General features: G+C 41.9%; 1 protein-coding gene across 13 annotated transcripts; it reads right to left on the reverse strand.

Moving 5' to 3' along the window:
• Window positions 1-429: 429 nt before the first annotated feature.
• LOC121794598 (ENHANCER OF AG-4 protein 2-like) lies at window positions 430-12,389 on the reverse strand. 13 transcript variants are annotated; one of them, XR_006049319.1, is made up of 13 exons: window positions 11,978-12,387; window positions 11,260-11,336; window positions 7,896-9,770; window positions 7,313-7,817; window positions 6,683-6,791; window positions 6,251-6,354; window positions 6,002-6,183; window positions 4,512-5,376; window positions 3,935-4,415; window positions 3,073-3,156; window positions 2,882-2,942; window positions 2,462-2,605; window positions 1,545-1,993 (listed from the first exon to the last, which is right to left on the reverse strand). XR_006049319.1 is itself a non-coding variant. In XM_042192831.1 (12 exons), exons 1-12 carry the CDS (start codon window positions 12,086-12,088, stop codon window positions 1,954-1,956), a joined length of 4,485 nt encoding a protein of 1,494 aa, XP_042048765.1. In that variant the 5' UTR covers window positions 12,089-12,387; the 3' UTR covers window positions 1,545-1,953. The 13 variants fall into 13 exon arrangements, 10 of the variants coding, with proteins under 10 accessions (XP_042048765.1, XP_042048772.1, XP_042048769.1 ...); XR_006049320.1 differs by lacking the exons at window positions 2,462-2,605; window positions 2,882-2,942 and adding an exon at window positions 430-455 and having other exon boundaries at window positions 1,825-1,984; XR_006049321.1 differs by lacking the exon at window positions 2,462-2,605 and having other exon boundaries at window positions 2,882-2,989.
• Between the last annotated feature and the right edge of the window lie 14,465 nt (window positions 12,390-26,854).

Below are 26,854 nucleotides of genomic sequence, written 5' to 3' on the forward strand. Positions count from 1 at the left end.
ATTTAATGTTTAGGAGTAATTGTCACATAGCGAATATTTCAACATATACAGTACTACGTATATTAACTTCCGGGCAAATCGCTTGAAAAGTATTAGTACTAGTTTTGGTCAAATTCAGGTTATCGAAACTATAAAGTTTACATTTATTCCTAATTATTCCGCGATGAAAAAATGTGACGGCTTACTTAGATTTTTTATGAATAAATCACAATTTAACTCACTAGTAGTGATATTGATAAATGATTTTCCAATTGTTATATGAGACACAATTTCATAAAAAAAATTAGTTACAAAATGACTGTCAACAAATCCAAACTCTATTATTTTTATTATCTAGCCCTCCTCTCTTGCACTGCTTCTTCTTCCCCCATCATCGTTGCCGTCTCTTCCCCCTCTTACACGCCGCAATTGTCCCCCCCCCCCCCCAACTGCTGCTGTCAAATCCTCCTCCTACACTGCTGCCGCTTTCATTAGCACCCTCCTTTTTAATCCGTCCCACAAGAATATGCATTTTCAATTTTTAAAACTCTTCTTTCTAGTGGGATGGAACCATTCTCCACTAATAATATTTTAATTACTTTCTCTCTACTTCTCTCTTACTTTACCAATTTTGCATTAAAACATGTACCGAACCCAAAGTGCATATTCTTTTGAGACGAAGGGAGTAATAAAATAAAAAAAATAGAACCATTACACAATTAAAAAACCAAATAAAAATAGGAGTATTGTTTTTCTCTAACAAATACGGTGCTTCAATTATACTCTGCTTTAAAACTGGATAAATTTTGATTCAGTTTATCGTACAATTTAACAATTTTATTATTTTTATCTGATAAGCATAAAAGCAAATATGCAATCGACAAGAATGACCATGCGCATTAAATACAACCTGACTTTACAAAATGGAATACAGTTTTTTCAAGGATGTGCAAATATTATGCCTAACATAATCTATTCAAATGACTTTGAATTTAATGGCAGCAGTTGACATTTTCTTCTTAACATTTCAACCTTAATAAATAATGCTGAGTCAACGAGATTCGAGAATCAAAAGATAAATTCACAAGATGTGTACACAGGCATATGGTGTCGTATATATAAAACACGATACTGAATTTCTCCTTAAAACACTTTTGTTTTGCTCCAACAATATGATTCATCCATGAATATATTTTCACGAGAATTTCTATTAGTTGATCGCACGTCGTATATGCAAATGGAGGAAGGATATTTTTTCCAATAACCTACGTTTTTACTTATCAGAATGTATAAAGTTAATATTTAAGTTACATGATCATTGCATTCACATGTCAAAAATGAAGATGATAACATACTTAAACCGTAAAAAATCAGACAAAATGGTTCAAAAAATGATTATATCGAGCAACCATTCAAGTACAAGATGCATTGCAGAAAGCATATCCAGTAAAATCAGAGATCACAGATGAGTTTGATACTTAATCCACTCTGTCTATTAAAGAAAGAAGTTTCAAGCCCATCCAAAGAAAAAAGACCAAATAAGAATGCAACTCAAAGAATGCTCATGTCATAAAACTTGAGTAATATGGATGTAAGATATGCAACAAAGACAGTATTACAAAGTGAATGTTGGATGTGATCTACTTGGTATGCACACGTGCATCAAAAACAACAAATATATGTACTGATGCACTTAAGATCTCCGTGAAAGAGATTAGAAATGCAGTTGTTGGAAAAAATGACAGAATTAGCAGGCTTTTTTTTAACTGTACCAGCCACTAACTTACTTCATGAGATGTATTGTATAATTACAAGCGTTGGTATAGCAAGCAAAAAAGGGCTTACAGATTAGTTGTGCACCCTTGAATGCTTTTTGTCAGGCAATTTTCTAGTATAAAGTCCCGAGAAGGTTTCCAACAACTTCCCACCAATTCAATCTATCCTGATAGATAGCAACCTCTCAGTTGGAGCATATTAAAGCCCATACTCCTCGCAAATGTATAACCTGAAAAATCTGGTAGACAAGTAACTAGCTTTAAACTGGTTGTTTAAGATTAAGACATGAACAGTTGTGAAGAGTTTCTGTGTATGCATGCTCAACATACTTGTATTTTTTTAACTAAATGGGATGTGAAAATGTTCAAAACTTATGGCAGGCCAAATATGAAGAGAACTAAAACTGCCATTTAACTGCACACCAATTAGCCGTTTGGCTTTCAAGAAAGGGACAAGATATTTCGGAAACAGAAACGAGATCAAAATCCATTTATTTGTAAGGACATTGGACAGTAATATTCAATTTCCAGGATTCATATAAATACTCTTCGGATTTGCAAGTACAGTACACACGAGCCAGCTAACAAGATCAATATGTATGCTTAGTTCATCAAATCCACTTATTTTGCCTGTAACTTAAGTAAATCTTCTTCTATGATACCATAAATTTTCAGCTGATGATGTGGCTAAAAACTATAGTGCTTACTCCAGCAACAATAGTTCTCTATCCTTTGCCCATTCGAGAATTTTCCAGGATGATGCATGCATCTTTCTGTGCTGTTGGATTTCAATCAATTTAAACATACTTCCATTTGCCAGACTTCAAACGACACGATAGTCTGCATGGGTACTGTATTAATTTTGGTATCATGTGCTGAAATAAAAGCTAGTTTATGCAATTCAGCATCCTCTCTCTCTCTCTCTCTCTCTCTCTCTCTCTCTCTCTCTCTCTCTCTCTCTCCACAGTAGCAGTTCAACAAGAGATCTTTTCTTAACCAAATACTCCAGTAATTAGTTATATTAGATAAGTAGTCCCAGCAAATAAATTATTCTTACATACTAGTGTAAAGATGATGTTGTCCCATTTAATAGATAACATGAGCTAAGAAAATGTACAAAAGCTTACCACAAAATTTGAGTCGGAATACGTCTATGCTGGCCTCCAGTTGACGGAAGACATGTTCGGTCTAGGCAGCATCATGGGAACACCATGAACTAAAAAAATCAAATTATACTAACATAACATACAGAATCATTGTAACCACAAGTAAAAGTGATAACAAATAAAAGTAATGTTGTATGCAGAAAAAAGATCACCTGGCATTTGACCAGACGAAGGTAGACTATTTGGGGCAGAGTGCTGATAATTTATGGTACTAGAAGGAGGCCTTTCATGGTAACCTTCAAGACATGACACCTTATTAATGTTTATAGAACGTGTTCTCACCACCACTAAGTTCTTGTGCTACATAGCATCAGAACCAAGGATCCAACCCTTTTCTTATTGAATGGGTAAGCATTGTGATGCCCTCATGCATGACGTATATATGCATTTTCCACAAAATTTTATTCATTCATTTATTTATTAATGTTATTATTATCATTATCATCATCATTTATTTATTTATTGTGGGGGGGGGGGGATTGTGATCTGTGGCATGCAACAGGAACAAGCAAGTGCTTCTGAAATCCATATCGAGACAGTTCACTACAAAAACCCCCATGGTGTGTGTACACACCAACCGGTGGTCAGGAAATTCAGGGAAGGGGACTACGATATTGGGAGGGAAGGAGCATTCCTAAAACATTCTATATATTTACAGTATCAAACACCTACCCAGCGCAGTTGACCAATGACCACACACAACGCATATCATGCACCTGGTTCTCACTTGGGATTCGAATTAGCCACCAGCAACAGACAGCATGTATATTTTAACAGCAATGCTTGAATAATAAAATACTGGCTGAACTGGTTTAAAAGCCGAGACTAGTACTTTATTTTATACAGAAACCATCTACGTTATGTTTCACTAAGCAAGTTATACAAGAAGCATCAGTGAAGACATAATAATTATACTCCATAAAATACTTCAAAATACGCATAAGAGCACATAAAGAAATCCTAACTAAAAACAGTTGATTTGGCATTAGAAACAACAATAGTAATAAATCGCACCTTCTTGGGAATAAGATGGACCTGAACATGACCTTCCTCCTGGCATCCACCCACCACGAGGATGATCCACAATGAAGTCATTTCCTTGCTTCCGCCATTGCTCATCAGCTATATATCTCCTTGGATTATCGGCAAAGTTTGGTAATGAATAAGAGGGGTACTGAGGTTGTTGAGCTGAGTTTGGATAGGGGAAATGGTTAGGTGGTCGTTGAGATGGGAGTTCAGGATGCACAGGCCTTTGTGCGAAAGGCACACTACCAGGCAGATACTGCTGCCTATGCTGTGAATCTTGGGGATTCATATAAGTATCATCCTCTCCATATTCCACATGCCTAGACGAATTATAGCCAACATGTTCTCGTGCATTGCTGATCCCAGAAGGAGGAAAACAAGATGATTGTTGTGGTGGTACTTCCCCTCTAACAGATGCATCCATATGAGACCCATGAATAGTAGAAACCACATTGGTCTGTTGATTTCCCTAAAATCCACAAGTTGATCCTTCATATTCAAAATGAAAACAATGGTCTACAGACAAACTCACATACATTTGGACTAGTAAAGCTAGAAGACTTACAGTGGGTGTGGCACTAACTTCACGTGGTAAAGGATGAGGTCGATAAGATGATCGTGGAGAAAGTGGCAGTGATTGAAGTGGAGTCTTGTTGTGGGAAACCAGTGAAGGCTGAGATGGAAATAATTGCTGGGAAATTAGTGGCACAGGACCCAGAAGGGGCGGAGGACCAAAAGGTGGAGGATGAGGTCCAAGAGGTGGTGGAGGATGAAGATGTGGGGGAGGTCCAACTGGTGGAGAAGGACCGGCAGGTCTCAGTGGAGGGCCAGTAGGAGAAGGATCAGCAGGTCTTAGTGGAGGTCCAACAGGCGGAGTTGGACCCGCTTGTGGTGCAGGACCAACAGGTGGCTGAGGTGGTTCAACAGGTGGTTGTGGGAAAGGATGTTGGACTATGGTGGGTGGTGGAGGTGGGGGAGAATATGGAAGTTCAGGTGGAGGTGGAGGTGGAGGTGGTGAAGATGGCAATGGTGGAGTCATAGGTGGAGATCCAGGTGGTAATGGAGGAGACCCATCTGGAGAAGGAAGCCACTCGGAGGAGGTGTTTGAAGAAGATTCACGGCCACTATCTGGTTTGAGATCCAATGAAGCGAGCTCAATAGTGTCATTAGTCATCGTCGGTCTCTCATCCTTTTGGTGTCCAGAAACATCTTCCATTTCAAGCTCACCGTCAACTTCCTCCAATATGCAATGGCGCCTATCACTAGGAGTAACAGAATGGTTCTCATGATCTCTGCCTGTAGCAGGTGCATCCTTGGAAGGTGATGCACCATCATCTTTCAGGTGTAAACTCGTATCAGAAGCATCCTCATCTTCCTCTTCTTCGAACACACTTGCTGACAGAAATCCAGGTAACTGAAACATAGCATTGCTGAAACCAACACAAAACACAAGATGCAGGCATATGAGATCTATGAAAATATAAAGTTCGCAAAGTATGAGATGTAGACTAACCCATTCAGATCCTGTTATACAGATTTCAAATCAGATATTGTTATCACAGTAATCAGGTTATACATTGGAGGTTTAAATTTAAGTTTCCAACTCAAGTCACAAGTTAAATAAGTAATACAGTAACTTATACGAGTTTTGCAGACAATGTCAGAATAGTTGTCAAAGTATCACAGGGTAAAACAGCAAAACAAAAAATAAGAGAAAAATCTACATTCTACTTTTTCTTTAAATTTTTAGTGTATTAAATGTTGGGCAAACCATGAATTGTTCCATGTTGAAGACTATGAAGTAAGAAGCCTAATGTTGCACAACAGTGTAAAATGACGTATTAACCAGAGTCCTGAATGAAAGCAGTTTATAAAACATGCCTAGCTAGTAACACTAAATCATCACAACATTCAATTAGTGCTTAGGGCATGTGCTTAAGAGTCGGGAAATGCCAAAGATACTTATAATCTGTATAATAATCATGACATGATAGAAAAACAATTAGAAAACAAAAACAAAACATTACTTAAAAGAGCAACTAGTAATTTCTAGACCTTCCATATTCATCAACAACCATGCCTTCCATTTCTCTAATAGGATCATCAATAGATCGTTCAGCTCGGGAAGGGCGTCTTAGTGGGATTGATGTATCATCATTTACCACTCCAAAGTCATCCATGTAGCGACGAAGAATGGATTCTGGCAAGATTTTCCTCTCGAGCCACAAACGCAAGACCTGAAAGAGGATACTCAGTACTTTGTAACAAAGTCTGACGACTCACTTTTAGTTACAGTATAGTCACCTTCCGACACTGACGACGATTTTCCTGAGCACCAGCACCAGCAGGAGCAGCAGCTCCAACGAGGCGGGGCAACGCAGCTTGAACAGTAGAGACATATGAGACCCCTGCATTTCATGAAGAAGATTTAGTCGAAGACAGGTTCATCACAAAGAAACCCATCGGGATGGTGATGAGTGTGATGTAAAGCAAAAGCGGCTGCATAACTTTATTTTGATGTATGGCTGGAGCAGGGTAAGTTGGGGAATAAGAAGACAATGGGAATAAAGATAGACAAGATATTTTAGAGGGCATCATTGTAAAGAAATGATCCAAGTTCCAAACCCCGGTTAAAGTATCCACATACTAAACAATTCATTTCTCTTTTTGGTCCCCTGCGTCTGTGTACTAGTCAGAGTATTCTGTGTGAACAGTTTAATTTTGAACTTCCTGTACCTCTTTGGGTGTGAGAGCATTGGGTTATTGAGTCAACAAGGAAAAACAGATCCACTCTGCGATGTAAACTTGGTTCATTTTCTAACTTCTGTATAAGAAGTTCCACAACCTGCATGAGAATCAAATTTCAGAATTTCTATTTCCAAGGAATATATAACAAGTAAATTAATGATGTAGAAAAGGCAAACATGAACATTTAGTAACTAAGCACAAGTCAAAGGCAAAGTACCTAAAATCAAGATTACCCAACTTAAATTGTCTAATAGGAGGGAAAACATCTATGTTCAACTACAGATTTTAAATACATTGGTGGCTGTTTCATATGGATTTTAAATACATAAAATCCTATTTTAAACTAACTTTTTAGTGAATTTGGCGCGGATTGGAATCTTCTTTAAAGCTGAGTGAATTTTTTTAATCTATTTATATCAAATCCTTCAATCCGGACACAACCTAAAAAGAATAACCATGACGAACTAGAAATCCTAATTTACAGTACGGAAAAAGGAAAAAAGGAGTCAGCTAACTATAGTAATTAAGTCTTCCATCAGATTTCAGAACTCCTAAGACAAATTATTCTATACCATACCCTTTTAATTGGAATGAAACGAACATGTGCCAGTTAGCTACCTCATTGGCGAGTCCGTACTTTGCACAATCAATTGCCAGTCTAGTTGCACGTGCAATACTCTCTTTGGTCCTTGATAGTGTCTCTATCATCCCTTCAAAGGTATCACGAGCAACAGCTGCCTCAGTACCCCCACTTAGAGAGCTCCCAGTGCCTGGATGACCAGAGCTTACCCTCCTCTCCTCAAGCTCATCATTCTCATGTTGATGACTAGATTGGACTTGATGAAGATTGGCGGAAGGAGAAATCGGATGTGCTCCTAAAATATCCAGTTGGAGTGTATTCCTTGCTTCATACACCAAAGCAGCAGGTGCAGGACTAGGTCCCCGTCCAGCCATCTCAATGTCAGGAATAGAAAAAAGAAAAGGGTTTCCATGGGTATTTTGAAAGTGTGTCTGTTTCTTTCTCGCCTGAGCAGCAGCAATAAGATTTTTCATTGACATGACGGAGTCGGATGTTATTGAGTCAAATGTGTGACTTGTTTTGCGGTCTTTGCTAGCATTCAGCCTGAGCAATGGAAAATAAAGCTTAAGAAAGAAAGAAACACAAATACTAGTCCCCATAATATCAAGCGTTTTTCATTACCTTTCTTTAATTGACGTGATGTTTTCCTTTGAAGCCCCAACCACAGAGTCATTGATCCGGGAACCTGATTTCAGAGTAGTATACTTTCTCTCTCCAGAAGAAGGTTGCTTGCTTCTTTCACTTAGCAATTGATTAGGAAATAAGTTTGACCTATCAGACGATGCTGCATTCTTGTTGTCTCCTGCTGAAGTTTTTTTCCTAAAATCACTACTAGGTGCCTTGTTGGGTTGCTTGCTTTCCAGTTCTCCTGACACTCTCCCACCACCAACAGATTGGAGGGGGCTTTTAGGAGAAACTGAAACTGGTTTAACCTCCATTGGGGCTAATTTCTCAGAGTTCATCTGCTGTGGACTAGGAGATACATGTGCTGATGAATCTCCCGTCCTCTTCTCCATACCCTGTTGAGCAGCTGGAGATAGCAGCTTCTTCATCACTCCATTATACTGTACCTGATCTTTTAACCCATTTTCAACTTCAACTGAATTTCTTAAAACTTGGAGATCATGGACAAATTTCTCACCATGTGTTACAGATTTCTTTTTTGTATCTGATAGGCGTGGTACAGACACCTTACTAGTAGTTCCTCCGTGAACTGGAGTTTTAGGCAACTCATCATCATCATCATCATATATGCGGACAGATCTACGCTTCATCGGTAACTGCACAACTGGAGATATGACTTCGCTAGAAAGTACTTTGTCAGTCTTGTCTGATACAAAAGTTTCCAATCTATTTTCAGATAACAAGGCAGATGCACACATTGTTTCCAGTTCCTGGCGATGGCGCTTTATTGGGGGGAGATCATTGTCAGATTCAGAGTTACTAATAATTGGAGGTCTAATGGACTGGAAGACATCAGCCTTCCCGACTGATGTAAACCTTTTAGGCTCTTTGCTAGGCATTTTGTCATCAAGAACATTAGGACCACTAGAATCAGCAATTTTTGAGATTTTGGCAGGAGATGATACTTCATTTGTATGAGACCCTTTCTTTTCATTGCCATGCTGGACCTTCATCTTTTTCCAGGTAATAGCATCACTATGTGACTCAAAATTTACTTTAGCATCCTGTTGACCATCATGTACTGCCTCAGATTGCCTTTTTTCTTTCACCGACAGCTTTTCCTTCTTCTGACTAATAATATCTAATCGTAATTTTCGGATATCAGGTGATGAAAGTTTCATGCCCTCACCTGAAACAAATTTTCTTCTCATCGCATCTCCTTTATGATCATGAGAAACAGCTGATCCACCACTTCTATGTACTGCACCCGGAGATTTTTTCTTTGACCCCATAGCCAGCTTTGGTCTGTGTCCATTTGTCAATTTTTTCTGGCTACCATCAGTTGATCTGCCTTTTACTCTTTTATCAAGAGGATCTTCCTTCTTAAGAAAATGGTGTGAAGGGCTAGAAACTGATAGTGAATCCTTTGAAGCATTGTTGTTTGAAGAGATCTTATTGCTCTTCCGCAAAGATACAGGAGCGGACAACCTACGATTCACATCGTCAGACAAATAAGGCTTTACATCTTGACATTCCACCGCATCTTGCTTGTGCGGACAATGCTCTAAGCCAGAGCCCGGATCATCATACTCTTTAGTCTCCAACTTGCATTCTGGCGCAATCCCATTGTTTTGACTAATATCCAATGCCTCTTCTACCATTGGATCAACAGAATGTGCCTCAGGTGGATGAGTTTGTATGCTGTTATCATCTCCAACATCACTTCTTTTTTGCTGCAACTCTTCAAATTCTTCACATATTTCCTTCACCGCTTGAGCAAAGTATTTAACAGTCTTACCCTGGCATCGAGCTGACAATTTATTTTTCGCTTCATTGGTGAATATTTGGATATCCACAGGAGCAACAAAAGCTCTATTGCCGGAGAAAAACAAGGAAAAAATTTAAAATTAAACTATTTTAGAAAACCATTTTTGTTATTCCCTATCCAGTATGCCAAAAAAATACAATTAAGAGCAAAACTGAATGAACGAAGAAATAGCATTATATGATATCCCTTCAAAAAATGGGTAAAATCCCTTTGGCCTTTCTTGAGTGTTCTGCTGCGAATTTTTAAGTCTAGTAAATGTCTTCACGAGACACATATCAGAGCATATCAGATCACATTTAAGTCCAAGTGATGAAGTGAACATGCAAACCACACCCATAATTCCATACATATTATTGCAATAACTCAGGAACTTTCCCCATCGAAGATAATTAACCATCAGTACCAACTTTCTTATAATGAGATGCTTCCACATCCGCATTAATGAATTCAAAAACCCAGTTATGCGTTCCTTCATGAACATATTTTGGGTTTCTAGTCACAAACACAATAAATTATCCAAAAGTAAAAGGAGCATGTGAAAGCAAATTACTTAGATCCTGCTTTCTTTTATCAGATAGAAGATGATTATTAGTAGTAGTTTTGTACCCTCATCTTAATCATTAACTAATTTGGCTTTAATGTTTTTCAACGAATCTGTACCATGTTCTAAAGATAATTAGTAGTTCCATGAGACATTGACTTTAAATCAATTGTTTCCTGCGAGTGATACAGCAAGTAGATATACAAACACAACGCAGTAAATTAATAGATTAGTGCAAAACGTAAATTTTGTACATCCTACATAAAAGTGGGCCGCCAATATAAAGTAATTTTATTAGGTACATGAGACTTTCCAACAGTGTAAAAGAGCACACGGTACTTTCAATAATTCTCTAATTTACTTGCAAGGTAGACTTAATATCATATGAAAGCTGAGTTTCTAGTTTCTACAAGCGCACTGTCTAATTCTATGCATCTGTCATCTTTTGAAGTACTACGTATACACTTTAAAATACTAAGATAACTATAGGAGTCTACTAAAAATTTAGTGATACTGATGTTAACAGAAATTCAGCAATATGAGAGATGTGCCAATACAAAGTGTCATGAGTACAATTTCTTATGTGACATTTATGCACCTGCGGCCTGCCAAGTAAAAGACCTACTTCCAGTACATAAAGCAAAAGTTTTCCAACTTCATGCTTACAAAAGTTTATCAAGTTAGGATGGGAAGCCATTTCAAGCATGAAGCAAGGAGATAGGAGCTAACCTGTTACTCTTCATATTTTATTATTATTATTGTTTTACTTTTTTGTCGTCTATGGTGAAATTGAAAAGAATAGACAATTGTATTTTTCAAAGCACCATAACAACACAAAAGGGTTTCAGGAACTTTGTACTCCCCTCAAGTAGTAACAGCTTTCTTTATGTTCTTAGCAGGCTAAGAAAGGCTCTGAGCACATATAACTAACGCCAACCAAGTCCCTTTACCACTAGTACAAGTAAGTGAAAACATAGAGAGGAAGTACTCACATTTCTGCTGTACCAAAGAACTGGACAAAGCACTTTTTAGGATCGGGAGCACGCTGCCAGTCTTCAGGTCGGCTGATCTGAACTTTGAAGCTCATCAGTGAACAATTCACATAAGGTAAAACAGAATTAATAAGGAACAGGCACAATTACCATCATTTAGCCAAGTTAAGCTAACCAAGGCACAACAAAGAATGGAAAAGCAAGATAAGCAGCACCAAATTCAGATATCGTAACTGCCAATATTAATATTGATGTTTTGTTTGCCTTTAACCAAATCTGTAAGGAAACTAATAAAACCTTGACACTAGTATACTAATACATGTGGCTTTGGAACTAAATATGTAAAGACACATATGCGCCTGCTCAGCAAATAAATACATGAAAATAGCATATCCATGACAATTGATCATAATTGACCGAAATCCCAAAGACCTACATATGAGCAACATCGGATTCATCGTGTACTAAGAGTTCAAGATGTCAGATTCTCGAAATAATAATCCCTAATCTCCCTCGGAAAGGCTAGTTTCAATCAAACTTAGCAACTAAATGCAACTCCAGAGAGTGAAGACTAAGCCAATGGCAACCAAACAAATTGAGATTCCAATAGAAGAAAAATTGAATACTCGCGGTAGCCGATAACTACTCCGCGACAAATGAAGCGAAAGCGGGCGAAGAAAACAAATCAAGCAAAGCAACAAAGTGAACAAGAATGTACCTTGGCAGGCCAAGCGGGGAAACCCTTAACTTTGGCGAGGACGAGATCGCCCAAACCCAAGTCGTTCTTCGACTTAACCCCCTTGGCTCCGCGCCTGCGCCCCGGAGCCATGACCCTCCAATTCCAACTTATTTCGCCCCTATGGTTGAGCAAGCAATTAACGGCGGAACAATCGGAAGAACCCTAGCGAAAATAACAGATGTCAGGGGGCAGCAGGCCCCCAAAAACGGCGTCAGTCTGGGGGTGGCGGCCTCGGGTGTTGCGGAGGTTGGTTACTGCGGCGATCACGGAAATATAGCAGAAGCGAAGGCCAATTCGCAAGCGGGAGGCGGAGACGGCGGTGGTAGATGAGAGACAGGGACGAATGCAGTTCGCGCAAGCATGTATGTATTCTGTAGTATTTCTGTACATAAAGTCAAAATTCGTATACCAATTGCAAAAATATCAACAGAAATAAAAGAAAAAAAAATCCACCATGGGATCCCTATAGGCTATAATCGTAATTTAATTTGCTACACCCAATTTTCAGAGATTTTTTAAATTACTTACATAATCCATAGATTTCCATTATTACCCCTGTCATAAAATCCCAATTATTTTTTCTGAACAAATAAATTTCAGTGTTTTAGGGCGAATTAGCAATAATGTCATAAAACTAGCCACAGAATTAGTTACAATTTATTTTCCCTCTACAGTATTTTTAAATTCAGGCAAAACAATTATACTAAGAGCATCCACAACGGCGGCCGTCCCGGCGGACGTCCGCCATTACGCAGCATGGAGGCGGACGTGATATGCGGACACCGGAGTTCCGCGGCATTCCGGGGACGTCCGTCTTGACGTCCCGGCGGACTTCCCGATTTTTCATTTTTTTAAAAAAACTCTATATATACGGCTCGTTGAACTTCATTTCATTCACGCCACTTGTTTTAACGAGTTTCTCCCTCTCTACTTTCATTTCTTCAGAAGATAAATGGAGATGCCCAAGGTTTTCGGTTCTAGCGGTTAACCATGGAACCGTAACCGCCGGTACCGGTTCCGAACCGTGACTTTTTTCTTGAACCGGAACTGCCATATTTTGAACCGCGGGCCGGTTCAGGTTCCAAAATTTACGAACTGAAACCGTGCAAGAACCGCCGGTTCTGGACGGTTCCAAACCGGAACCGTGAAAAACCGCCGGAAACAGGCGGCTCGGAACCGTGAAAAACAATCGAAAATCGGCGGTTCGGAATCGGAATCGGAACCGCCGGTTTTTTAACTGAAATCGGAATCGTGAAATAGCCTCACGGTTCGGTTCCGGTTCCACATTTCTCGAAACCAGAACCGGCGGTCCCGAACCGTGGGCATGTCTATGGAGCACTTCGATAGTGATTCCCCCGCCACGAGCGAGTCACAAACACCAACTTTCCCGTTAGAGTTGGAGAAAATGCCGGCGGAAGTGCACCGATGTCCGGGATGATGCCCGGGTTGATGCCCGGAATGGCGCCGATGATGCCCCAACCCCAAATGGCGGAGATGATGCCCGGGTACTACAATATGTACCCCCCTTGGTGTGGGATGATGCCCCAAATGCACGGGATGAGTGTCGCGATGCACAAGATGATGTCCTAAATGCCCGGGATGATGATGCCCGCGATGATGCAGAATATGTCTGCCGCTGCGGGGGGAGCAGGCAGGGGGTACCCCAATCACCTGTGGACAATATCTATCACCCCTACATGGATCTATTGTCGGGTGATTCTCCCATAGTACTCATTTGGAGACTCAGTTCACCGGCATCGAGACATTCTCTTTTGAGGAGTTGGGGCTATCTCCGGTCAGGGATTCTCCCACTGAGATGCCATCGGCGGAAGGGAGGACGTGGAGGCAAAGGAGAGGGAAGGGCAAGGCCACTACCCCGTCTGCGCGTGCGGGGAACGAGGGTGGAGCGGGGGCCGAGGGGGGGAGGAAGCCGACAGGAGAAAGAGGACCATCTAGAGCATAGAGGAGTTTGTCGTGCTGGCGAAGGCCTGGATCAGTGTAGTCAAGGATCCCTACGTCGGGGCTAACCAGCATATCGACATAATGTGGTGGCGCATTAGCCGAAGCTATCTCCAATTCAAACCGCCCGGTGGGAAGCCTCACGATAGAGAGCAATGTCGGAAACAGTGGGAGCGGCTGAGGAGGCAGCTCAGCCAATTTGCCGGCATCTACCAAAACAACCTCCTCACGGCAACCAACGGCATGTCCGCCGATGATGTGAAGCTTCTGTCTCACCAGTAGTACCCCGACAGTGAATTGGGTTTCAAGGATTTCAAATATTGGGAGGTCTATCTTGTGGTGCAGACTTCCGCCAAGTTTAGTTCGGGTGTTGAAGCTGGCTGGCCGAAGCGAACGAAGATCAACCCCTCCGGGGAGTACAGCAGCACTGCTGGTTCCCACGAACTCCTTGAAGCCGAGGCAAAGTTCCCGACCCCTCAATCCTGCCGTCGTCGCCCGGTTGGGCAAAAGTCCGCGATGAGGATGGCTAGGGGAAGCGCCAGCGGGTCCGGACCCGAGGTCCAATCGGCAGCTCCTTCCGCAGCTCCTTCCCAAATCGATCCCGAGCTCCCCGCACTTTCGCCCGCATACAACAGCATGATTTACTTTTAATCACCATGGAGAAGTTACTTTTAGCGACTGACCCCTTATACAAGATTATGCTGAAGGATGTCATCGACAGTATGCGGCGCGATTTGGGGATGCCACACCTGCCCAAGAATTACGACGGGACTGGCGGCGGGGACGACGAGGAGTGAGACGGGAGGCGCATCTGTCGAAGCTGTAGGTTGTTTTTTTTAACTATATATTTTTTTAATAATTATGTATGTTTTTTGTTTTAAATAAAGTGGTTGCATTTTCTCCGTATTTGTGTCGAGTTTAATTCCGTAAATTGTTTAATTTGGTGAATTTGTGAATTTTTATTATTGTGGGAAGTCCGTCGTGATGTCCTTGGGGATGTCCGTCATTGTGCAGTGGGATGTCCTTATGACGTGGCAGTGCAGTGGGGTGTCTGTATGATGTGGCAGGAAGTATTTTTGGGAAGTCCGTCGGGATGTCCGCCGGGACATCCGTCCCACTGTGGATGCTCTAACACAGTCCAAAATCAGCCCCAAAATTAATCATAGGATTTTTTCATATTTTACTCTTTTAATTTTAAATTTAGAAAACAATAACATAGATTAAAATACCTACGATGATAATATTTTATTTATTAATATTTCTACATTAAACTTCAATTCCTATGCACATAATAAAAAAAATAGGATTGGAGATATTTAGTGTTGTGGAAATGAGATATACAAATCTTGCTTGGCGAAATTACAATGAAAAATAAAACAAGAAAATTACATGGAAAATAATTGAACAAAATTACATGGAAAACTTGTGAAAAGTGGTAAGCCGAGTCGAGGAGTCCTCTTTCCGCAAGACAAGATACGCCCCGGTAGTGCTCTCGGTTTGGCGTGTCATCCCCAAAGATAAAACGGCTTCGTCTCTGAAGTAGCAGCACCGCTAGCAACAGAGCTCCGGCGAACAGGAGTAAGGCGGGGGCAGAGCTTTGACGGGAAAGATTATGCAGAGAGGGAGAGAGCATGTATGCAAGATGCTTGTGTATGTTATGTGTAGAATGCAATGGATGCATGCATATTTATAGGCCAAGTCCACCTGCAGGGCATTGATGGAGTCAACAGCCATTATGTGTGTCATAATGACTTGACTGTAACCGCCGGGGGTTATTGACTGGTGCACTAGCCAGTGGGAGCTGAAGAGACACGACGCACCTGGACATGCTACACGAGGGGATACACCATAGACCGTCGGTGTCCATCGGGGACCTTTTGTCTCCCGTTATGCGTCGGGGTCCAACGGGGACCTTTTGACTCCCGTTGTGAGTCGGGGTCTAGCGGGGACCTTTTGTCTCCCGTTGTGGGTCGGGGTCCAGCGGGAACCTTTTATCTCCCGTCATGCGTCGGGGTCCAGCGGGATCATGACGTGGACCAGGACCCGTCGGGGATAGCGTGGAGTTTGGGATGGTCTAAAAAGAACAAGCGGGGCTCGAACCACGCTCAACGACCAGCTCCAAAGAACAGCCCAAAGACCACCCAAAGACCAATTGCCAAGGCACAAGGCACCAGGCACCCGGTGCACGGGACACGGAACACGGGTCACGATGCACGGCTCGCGGGCGGGCGGCAGCGACGCGCGCGTGTGCGCGCGTTTGGGCTCTGTCATCCGTCTTATTCCACGATAATTAATACACATGATAATTCATCTGATTAAATACTTCATCAAATAAGTTTCTCATCCCTGATGTGGGATAATTAACACCTAGTTAATTAATCCCTTAGTCTTTTCACATAGCTCATTTCTAGCTTTATTGTGACCAACTTTAATATATTATTTCTCACTCACTGGGAATCGGATTTGAGAAAATGAATATACTACGGTCATCTACTCGGAACGTAGATCGACGTTATTGCATTTAATTTCACAAAATTAAATGTCTTGTAACATTTATTATTAGTCAAAAATCATTTGACCAAGCACGATTCCAACATTTAGATATAGAATAATGTACTCCCTCTTTGGCAAAAAATAAAATATTGTACCACTCTTATCTATCATACTTCATTCTCTCATGCTTTTTAGTCTCTCTTATTTCTCATACTTTATTCCCTCTCCAATTTTATTTTATCTTTATATAATCCATTTAACACAATTTCTTAATATTCGTACTCAAAAGAAATGTCAAACTTAGTTGGCTTTATAGTGGCAAATCGTGCGGGTTGAGTAGTTATCGGGTCAACCTGATACCAACCCAACCTAATAAAAGTTAATATGAACTTGAACACGAACCCAACCTGCTAACTCCAAACTCAAACACAACCTGCACTCAAACCCGAACTTGATATTACACGATAAAACCTTATTTACACGATAAAACCTTATTTACACGATTTAACCCGAATTACAAGATATAAAAGCATCAAAATAAAACTTTTTTTAAAATATAGGTTATCTCTATCCACCCTGCATTCAAATAATTAATTTCGGTCGGATTTGTGTCGTGTCAAAAATTGACACGACTTACCTCTTGACTAAATAACAAATGTTGGGATATAAAATGGTACTTTTATTTCCTTATAATATCTTGATATCCAAGATATCAACACACATTACCAAATCCACAATTTGATATTTCAACACGATCTATAAAATAAAATCAAGCAGATCCAAACTAAAAATTACCAAATCCACAATTTGACACGATCTATAAAAACTAAAAATTAAACGAACAATTCCAACCCTATACATATGCATTGGAAAATTTAAATTTTCAATTAAATATTATTGTGAAATATTGTTGAAGACCTAGTAATTTTAATTGCTTCCATCATGTGATAATCCCGATGGCAGTTGCTGGTAAGCTCCGCCTTCATCCTTTCTTGGCTTCTCGAACTCCCCGCAACCATCGACGGCGTAGCCTCCGATATGAGATGCATGGTTCTTCGTGCACTTGAGGTAGAGGATTCCACCCTCACTCCTATGGGAAACATTTGTTGCCTGAGCATAACAATATCGCCATTGCTTTATTTAATTACAAATTATGAAAACGATCGATTAGCTTTGTTGTGAGGAAGGATTGAACGTAGGGATGACAAATCGTGTAGATTGAGTCGCTATCGGGTCAACCAAATATCAACCCAGTCCAATAAAGTCAAACCCTAACCATACCAAAAAATCATCGTGTTCTTATTGGGTTTCAACCCATTCACTTTGTGCGTGTTCATGTGGATTATCGTGTCATGTCAAAAATGGTCATCCTTACCGTTAATGTTAGTAACTATACAAATTAACTTAACTTGACACGATACGATAACGACCAGAAACATCCTTACCGTTAATGTTAGTAACTATACAAATTAACTTGACACGATACGATAACGACCAGAAATTGATATTACACGATTAAAACTTGAAATTACAGTACAACATATGGTATTATACATTAAAACATGTTATAACATGATTAAAACTTTTTTCACAATTTAAATCAAAATAATAAAATTAAAGTGTAGTATTTTTTAAGTAATAAAAATAATTAATATAATAATTTTATTTCTTATCGGATAACTCGGCCCCAACTTGACCTAACCCACCCAATAAGGACCCAAACTCAATAATGCTTGACCTAAACCCATTAATTTCGTGCTAATTCATATCGTATAAAAAATTTTCTTCCCTAGTTGGGATTGATAGAGTAATTTTTTTAAAAAAAATAAAATAATAAATAATTGATTTGAACCACATTTTGCGATTGAAAACCACTCACAATAAGACTGCGAAAATAGCCGCAACACTGGTAACCCGCCGCGGTCTCAACTATTCTCACCCGACGGCCGCAAAACATACACTCTACAATAAGGCCGGAATTTTCAGCACATGCGACGGCCATAAATAACGGTCTCATTGCAAATACCCTAACTCTTTTGGAATTTAGAGCTAGTCTTGTGTGATCTATCTCACTATACATAGGTAACATAGCACATAAGATTATGCTATTGCGGATTATTATTTTAGTTAATGATTAGTTATTCTAATTAAAACTTAATTATAAAATTTAATACTACTATTTAAATTAAACCTAATTAACTGAGAGTGAATAGTGCACTACGCGCACATACAAGTCTGGCGCGAAACTATGATAGTAGATAAATATTGAGAATTTGATTATCTTTTTTAGATTATCTATTATGGGTTGAGAACTTGTCTGCTTGCAATGAAGGAAAACTGAGCAGGATCTCGCTAGCTTTTTCTTGTTTGTTTTTGAGTTTTTATTTTAAATTTATGTTCAGTTTAAATCAAAATTGACTAAAGATGTTGTTTGAGTGATATATGCGGAGGTCTAATTTCAGTTCAACTATAAATATTGGTATTGGGTAAGGAATATAATAAAAAGATGATGCTAACTTGAGTCTAGTTAAGAAATAACTAAAGAAATTAAGTCCCACAGATCATACTCACATTCAATCCATGAAATTCTAACAATTGAAAGAGCATGGAAACTACATACGGAAAAAACGTAGGTGATGCAAAGTCGTCTGTTCAAACACTAGGGCTACTTGGTATGGTGGATGATGGGGTACGAACTAAACCCTAATGGCGAGCCCAATAGCAGTGACGGCCCATTAGCCCAAAACCCAAGAAAGAGTATCAGTTCGGCACGACCAAAGAGTTCAGTTCGGTTCGGCACAACCAAAGAGTTCGGTCGCAGCCTACAGCTCGGTAAAAGCCAACCAATCAAGCTCTACTCTCAGATCGGCAAAAGAACCAATCAAGCTCTACCCTCAGATCGGCAAAAGCTGATCGGCAAAGTTCAGCAGTTCGGTCTCAGTATTCGACCGAACAAGGAGATAGTGGACCCATGCAGGACCTCCACGACCTCCACTACACCCACGATCTATCTAGTGGTATGAAGCAGTTGTCAACCTGCAAGCCACGATCTTGGTTCAAATGTATAAATAGAACTTAGATCAGATAGACAAGGGTTAAGCTCTCTAGATATCGAATCTCATATAGCAAGTCAGTATTGTAAGCTGTAATCCAGATCAAGCAATACAAATTTGCCCTCCTTTCTTCCCGTGGACGTAGATTTACCTCAGTAAATCGAACCACGTAACTTTCTGTGTCGTGATCTATATTTATTACCTGCATTTATTACCATCAAAAATTCGCCAATCATCACTGGCGCCGTCTGTGGGAACCAGAGAACCAAATCTGTGATAAAAGCGAGTTTTTGATCCTCTTCCACCAAAAAAATGCATACCAGATCACATAATACCCGTGCTTCCGTCCGTGATAACCATGAGGAAGCTAGTCCAGCCCGTCGGCCTGGAAAACAGCCTCGTGAGAAATCTGTCTCCAGTCCTCACGGTGAAGGAACAAGCCACTCCAGAAGTCGTCGCACCGAGTCTTCCCAGCAGCCCGATTTGAACGAGGCTGTCAAGTTGTTTTTGGCCGAGAAGCAGGATGAATTCTTAACATTCCTGCAAACAGGCCAAAAGCCGGAGACGAAAACGGCGGATTCTCCCTCTCCATCCAGACATGAAAGTCACTACCGCAGTAGTGTCGCATCTCCCCGGAGAAAGAATCCTCACCACCGACATGTTCCTCTTCCTCCTCGTTACCGGAATCACAGGAGAACTCCATCTCCACCATACCGAAGAGATGTCGGGTTCGCCATGTATGGAGCGCTGAAGACTCCATTCTCGGATGATATCACCCGAACTCCGTTGCCGCAGAATTACCGAACTCCGTCAATGACTTATGACGGGTTAGTGGATCCTCATGATTTCTTGGGACGCTATCAGTATAATATGGCGAACCAAGGTCTCAATGAGGTTCACATGTGTAAGCTGTTTCCCGAGCTGCTCATCGGGAACGCAAGGAGGTGGTTTGATAGCCTCCCTCAAGGCAGCATTAGATCTTACAGAGATCTAATGGATGCTTTTCATAGGAGATTCTTCCAGAAAGCGGAAGCCCGAATCACTTCGGCTCAGCTGCTTTCTATTCGTCAAGGTCGCGATGAAAAAATTAGCGACTTCATGACGAGGTTCCACAAGGAATGCCTACAAGTAGATGATCTCAATGATCTACTTGTCATTTCGGCATTCCAAAATGGAATACTGCCAGGAGCTCTCTACAGGAAGCTCGTTGAATGCAGTCCGCAAACAGCTCAAGAGATGTGGGACATTGCGGACCAGTTTTCTCGTGCCGATGAGGCAGACCGTCGAAAACGGTCTTTAGACAGCTCATCTAGAGGAGACAAAAAGAAGCCCGATCATAGCGATCAGAGGCTTCCTCGCCGAACTCCTTTTGAAAGAATTCAAAGGGCACCGGTACAAGGCAGATTGGGACCACGTCTCGATCTTGAGAAACCGCCCGCTCAGTTCGTACCATTGAACAAGTCGAGAGCGGAAATTTTCGAACTGCATTCCGATATGTTCGAAAAGCCAAAGCGGATGACGAAATCGGCCGCGCGCCGAAGTCAGGATAATTATTGCTCCTTCCATCAAGACCACGGTCACGATACCGAGGAGTGCCGACATTTGGCTGCAGGTATTGATGTTCTTGTGAAAGCAGGGACGTTAAAAAAATACCAAAGCAAGCAGCCGAAAAAGAACAAGAAGCAGAGAGGTGCGAACTGCGCTCCTCAGGATCCGAAAAGGCAACAGGATCCCGAAGACGATGACGAGCCGCAATATGATGGAGTAATCCAGACTATTGACGCTCTCCCAGCCGGGAAGACTAAATCGTCCCTGAAGTCAGAGCGCAGAGGCTTCAATCGAGAGGAGCCAACGCATAAAAGGCTGAAGCAGGACGAAGTGATTACATTTTCAGATGCCGATCCCGTCCCGGCCATCTCTCCTCATCAAGACGCCATTGTCATTCAAGCCGGAGTGGCAAACAAACTGATCCACAGAGTGTTCGTGGATACAGGAGCGTCAGTTAGCATTCTTTTTAAAGAATGTTTCGATAAACTGGAAGTGGATCCAGCTCGGCTCAGTCCGGCTCCGCTTCCTCTGAAAAGTTTCGCCCAGGAGGACACCCGCCCTGAAGGTATTATCAGCCTTCCGATTACGGTGGGAAGAGCGCCTACAAGCTCCAGTACGATGATCGAGTTCTTTGTGGTAAAAGCTCGGTCCCCGTACAACATTATACTGGGAAGAGACTGGCTCAACACAGTTCGGGCCATTTGCTCTACTTATCACCTCACCATCAAGATCCCCACTAAAGGAGGGATAGCGGTCATCCGAGGTGATCAAAAGAGAGCAAAAGAGTGTTTGCAGATTGCGCTTAAAAGTGCCGAGCAATCAGATCGGCACCATCAAGCATAGCAATCACAGCAGCCGGAGTCAGAGGCAGGCGAAATGACCGAAGTCACACCGGAGCCGAACTCGATGGAAGTTCGGTTATATGAAGATGATCCATCCAGAACGGTGAAGATCGGTTTCGCGGGAACACCTCTACTCCGGGAAAAGACCATCCAGCTCCTCAGAGAGTACAAAGACGTCTTTGCGTGGTCGCCGTTGGACATGACCGGAGTGCCCCCCGAGGTAATTACACATCGGTTAAATATTGATCCTTCAGTCCGGCCTATAAAACAGAAGCAAAGACTCTTTGCGGCAGAAAGAAGTCAAGTCATCCATGACGAAGTCCGCCAATTACTGAAAGCGGATGTGTTATTTGAAGTGAAATATCCTTCTTGGGTGGCCAACCCTGTGATGATCAAGAAAAAAGAGGGAGGATGGCGGATGTGCATAGATTTTACCGATCTAAACAAGCACTGTCCTAAAGATTGCTATCCCCTTCCGAACATAGATAAAAAAGTAGAAGCTTTGATAGGCTTCGAAATTTTTTGTTTTCTTGATTTATACAAAGGATATCACCAAGTTTTAATGGATGAGAGTGATGCTTCAAAAACGGCTTTCATTACTGACTTCGGCATTTTTGCTTACAAAAAGATGCCATTCGGTTTAAAGAATGCCGGAGCCACATATCAAAGGATGGTTGACAAGCTATTTCGGCACCTAATCGGAAAAGAGGTTGAAGTGTATGTTGACGACATAGTCGTTAAAAGCAGAAGCACTTCGGAGTACGAAGACAATCTCAAGTCCACTCTCGACGTGCTCCGAAAAGCCAACCTCAAACTCAATCCCCAAAAATGTACCTTTTTGGTATATTCGGGAAAGTTTCTAGGTTGTTGGGTTTCAAAGGAAGGACTCGAGGCAAATCCGCTAAAAGTTCAAGTTGTTCAGAACATGGCAACGCCGAAGTCCATACATGATGTGCAAAGGCTAACTGGATGTCTAGCCGCACTGAATAGATTCCTTTCCCAAGCAGCCGAAAAGCAAATGCCGTTCTTCAATGTGTTGAAGAAGGCACCAAAGTTTGAGTGGGGAGTCGAGCAGAAAAAGGCTTTTGACGAGCTCAAAAGTTATTTAGCCGAGCTTCCTATTCTCTCTGCTCCAACAGATGCCGAAGTGATATTCTTATACTTAGCGGCATCAGATCAAACCATTAGCGCGGTGCTTGTACGAGAAGAAGGCCTAAAGCAGCTTCCCATCTACTTTACAAGCCGAGCATTAAGAGGTCCAGAAACAAGGTATCAACCTCTGGAAAAAATTGCTCTGGCATTAGTAAATGCAGCAAGGAGACTGCGGCCATATTTCTATGCTCACAAGGTATGCGTCTTAACCGATCTTCCACTTCGGCAAGTTTTGACTAAGCCTGAAGCATCAGGCAGAATTGCCAAGTGGGCCATAGAGCTGGGAGAACACTCAATAGAATATCTACCTCGGAAAGCCATCAAGGGACAAGCCTTGGCAGATTTTCTTGCAGAGGCAAAGTTCGATCAAGCAATCCCTGTTATTGCCGAACAGAAAAATCCTGCCAATGACGAACTAACACAGCCCCAGGAATCCGAAGTAGAGCCGCCGGACTGCTGGAGTGGATTCGTAGATGGAGCTTCGAATAAGACGGGAAGTGGAGCTGGTATTCTACTTATCGCTCCCGACGGACACGAGGTAACTTATTCACTTCGGTTCTTATTCCCAACTACTAATAACGAAGCCGAATACGAAGCCCTCCTTGCCGGACTTCAATTAGCGCAAAGTCTATTTGTCAAATCTCTCAAAATCCATTGTGATTCACAAGTCATAGTGAATCACATGCTGGGTACAAGTGAAGCCCGAGATGAGAGGATGAAAAAATACTTGGACAAAGCGCAAAGCATTAGCCGAAGTTTCTCTTATTTTCGGATAATCCGCATTCCCAGAGCGGAAAACAGCCGAGCAGATACTTTAAGTAAGTTGGCCTCATATCCGAGCTCAAAGGTGGAGGAATTACTACACCGAAGCATTGATGAAGCTGAGGTACATTCAGTAACCAGCTCGCCGAACTGGATGACGCCGATCTTACAGTATCTAGATCAAGGACAACTGCCCGAGGATAAGAGAGAAGCTCGGAAAATCACATGCCGAGCACTTCGGTATGAACTTCATGAAGGAGTCCTATACAGAAAGTCCTACCTTCAACCGTTATTGCGATGTGTAGGACCAGAAGAGACGGACTACATCCTTAGAGAAGTTCATGAAGGATCTTGCGGTAGCCACATCGGAGATAGAGCTTTAGCTAAAAAAGTTCTGAGATGGGGATATTATTGGCCAACTTTGGTACAAGAAGCAGTGCAGCTCGTCAAGACATGTACGAAGTGCCAAATCCATGCAAATATCCCAAGGATGCCGCAGACCGATCTATGTGCTATGCAAAGCCCTTGGCCTTTTATGCAATGGGGCATAGACATAGTAGGACCACTACCACAAGCTCCTCGGCAAATGAAATTCCTTATCGTTGCCGTGGATTACTTCACGAAGTGGGTGGAGGCTGAACCATTAGCTACGATAACGAGCTCGAAGGCATTGGATTTTGTCTGGAAGAACATAGTTTGCCGATTTGGCATACCCCATATCCTCATTTCGGATAATGGGACTCAGTTCACCGACAAGACATTCAAGAATTGGTGCCAAGAGCTTAATATTCAACAGCGGTTCACTTCGGTCTCTCACCCACAAGCAAACGGACAAACGGAAGTAACAAACCGTATTCTGGTGAAAGGTTTAAAAGCTCGGTTAGAACAAGCCAAAGGACAATGGGTAGAAAATCTTCCTCAAGTCCTATGGTCTTACCGAACTACACCAAAAACCTCAAACGGTGAAACTCCGTACAGTCTGGTGTACGGCACTGAAGCCGTGATTCCGGTTGAGATCGGCATACCCAGTCCCCGAACTCTTAATTTCTCAGCAGAACTGAATGAGGACGGACTGAGAGCCGAACTAGATCTTGCCGAAGAAAGAAGAGAATTGGCCTGCATAAAAGCAGCCAAGTACAAGGAGCAAGTAGCCCGGTATTATAACCAAAGGGTGAAAAAGCTGCAATTTCAAGTGGGAGATCTCGTCTTGAGAAACAATGAAGTAAGCCGAGCAGAAAAGCTGGGCAAACTCGAACCCACATGGGAAGGTCCATATCGGGTGTCAGAAGTCCTCGGCAAAGGGTCTTATAAATTGACTCACATGTCAGGAGAACAAGTACCCCGAACATGGCACATTTCCAACCTCAAGAAGTTCCATTTGTAAGAGACAGTCCGGTCAGTCAGTCTTGTGTCTAGTTCGGTCCTAGGGGTATGTGCTTTCTTTGTTTTTTACTTGTTTTTCATGCTTGTCGTTTTATAAAAGTTTAAAACCTTTTTCGTCTTTTTTATTTGTCTTTATGTGCGTTGTCTCTCTATGTGCGTGTCGTCTCTTACAAATGTTACTGAGGTATCTTGTTCTTTAAAGGCTGATCCCATTTTTAGAACATGTATTAAAGACAATTGTGAGTCCAAGCTTCTCAGGAAGATACAAGACTCCACAATTCAGCTTAAGAAACAAGCAGTTCGTCTGAAACGAACTGCAAAAAGGGAAAGTCCGATCCGAGCGATAAAACTCGCCAAATTAGGACAAAGGGAAAGTCCGATCCGAGCGATAAAACTCGCCAAATTAGGACAAAGGGAAAGTCCGATCCGAGCGATAAAACTCGCCAAATTAGGACAAAGGGAAAGTCCGATCCGAGCGATAAAACTCGCCAAATTAGGACAAAGGGAAAGTCCGATCCGAGCGATAAAACTCGCCAAATTAGGACAAAGGGAAAGTCCGATCCGAGCGATAAAACTCGCCAAATTAGGACAAAGGGAAAGTCCGATCCAAGCGATAAAACTCGCCAAATTAGGACACAAACCAAGTCCGGTCAAAGAAGTTTATTTCATAAGACCGAGGACTAAGTCCGGTCAAAGAAGTTCACTTCATAAGACCAAAGACGAGTCCGGTCAAAGAAGTTTACTTCATAAGACCGAGGACGAGTCCGGTCAAAGAAGTTTACTTCATAAGACCGAGGACGAGTACAATAAATGAAATAAAAAATCGCTGAACTGTAAGTACGCAGTGATAGAAGCGAAATAAAATCGCTGAACTGTAAGTACGCAGTGATAGAAGCGAAATGAAAAAAATTTTCATTTATTAAGTCTTGTTCGGCATACAACTCCGCTGCCCTACGAGAAGGCGTTACGCTATTACAAAGGACTATTCTACTGTCCACGGTTGCTAAAGTTGAGCCACCTATTCAAAAAATCCTCGTGAAGCCGAGTTCGGGCGTTCCGGGCAGCTGAAGAATAAGCAGGTCGACGAGATGCTCTGATCGACCTACCGCCTCTTCCCTGAGTCCGGGAAGTTCTGGCACCTCGGCGGCGAAGAGTCTCTTCACGAAGCATTTGTTGATCTTGCTCACTCATAATCACAGCTCCTCTACGAACTTCAGTCCGTCCTTGTCTTGACGTTTCCGGTTGCTCCTAAGTCCGTTCTCGTCTTGACGTTTCCGGTTGCTCCTGAGTTCGTTGCTGATTTGGAGTAGGATTTTGAGCAAGTGGATCAGAGGTTTGAGCTAGAGTGTGAGCATCTGTTGGCGGGAAATGCCTAAGGAATCTCTCGATTGAAGGACGCCGGGAAAGAATGATGTCGTACCGAGAAGCCCAGCGCCGCAATGATTTCACGACTTGTTGGCAAGCCGAGCTCTCCAGCGCATTGTTCCTCCGGAGTACATGAAGCTCCTCCCACAGTTCATCAACTTGATTCTGAACTTCAGATATGCTCATTCCCCCGCGTCCGCAGATGAAATCCTCATATGCAGTCCTCTCAGCGACGACAATATCCAGCTCGGCCTCCAGATCCTTCCTTATGGAGTCTAAGTCCTTATTGTCGGACTCCA

Source organism: Salvia splendens, chromosome 3 (assembly GCF_004379255.2).
Source record: "Salvia splendens isolate huo1 chromosome 3, SspV2, whole genome shotgun sequence".
Lineage (NCBI taxonomy): Eukaryota > Viridiplantae > Streptophyta > Magnoliopsida > Lamiales > Lamiaceae > Salvia > Salvia splendens.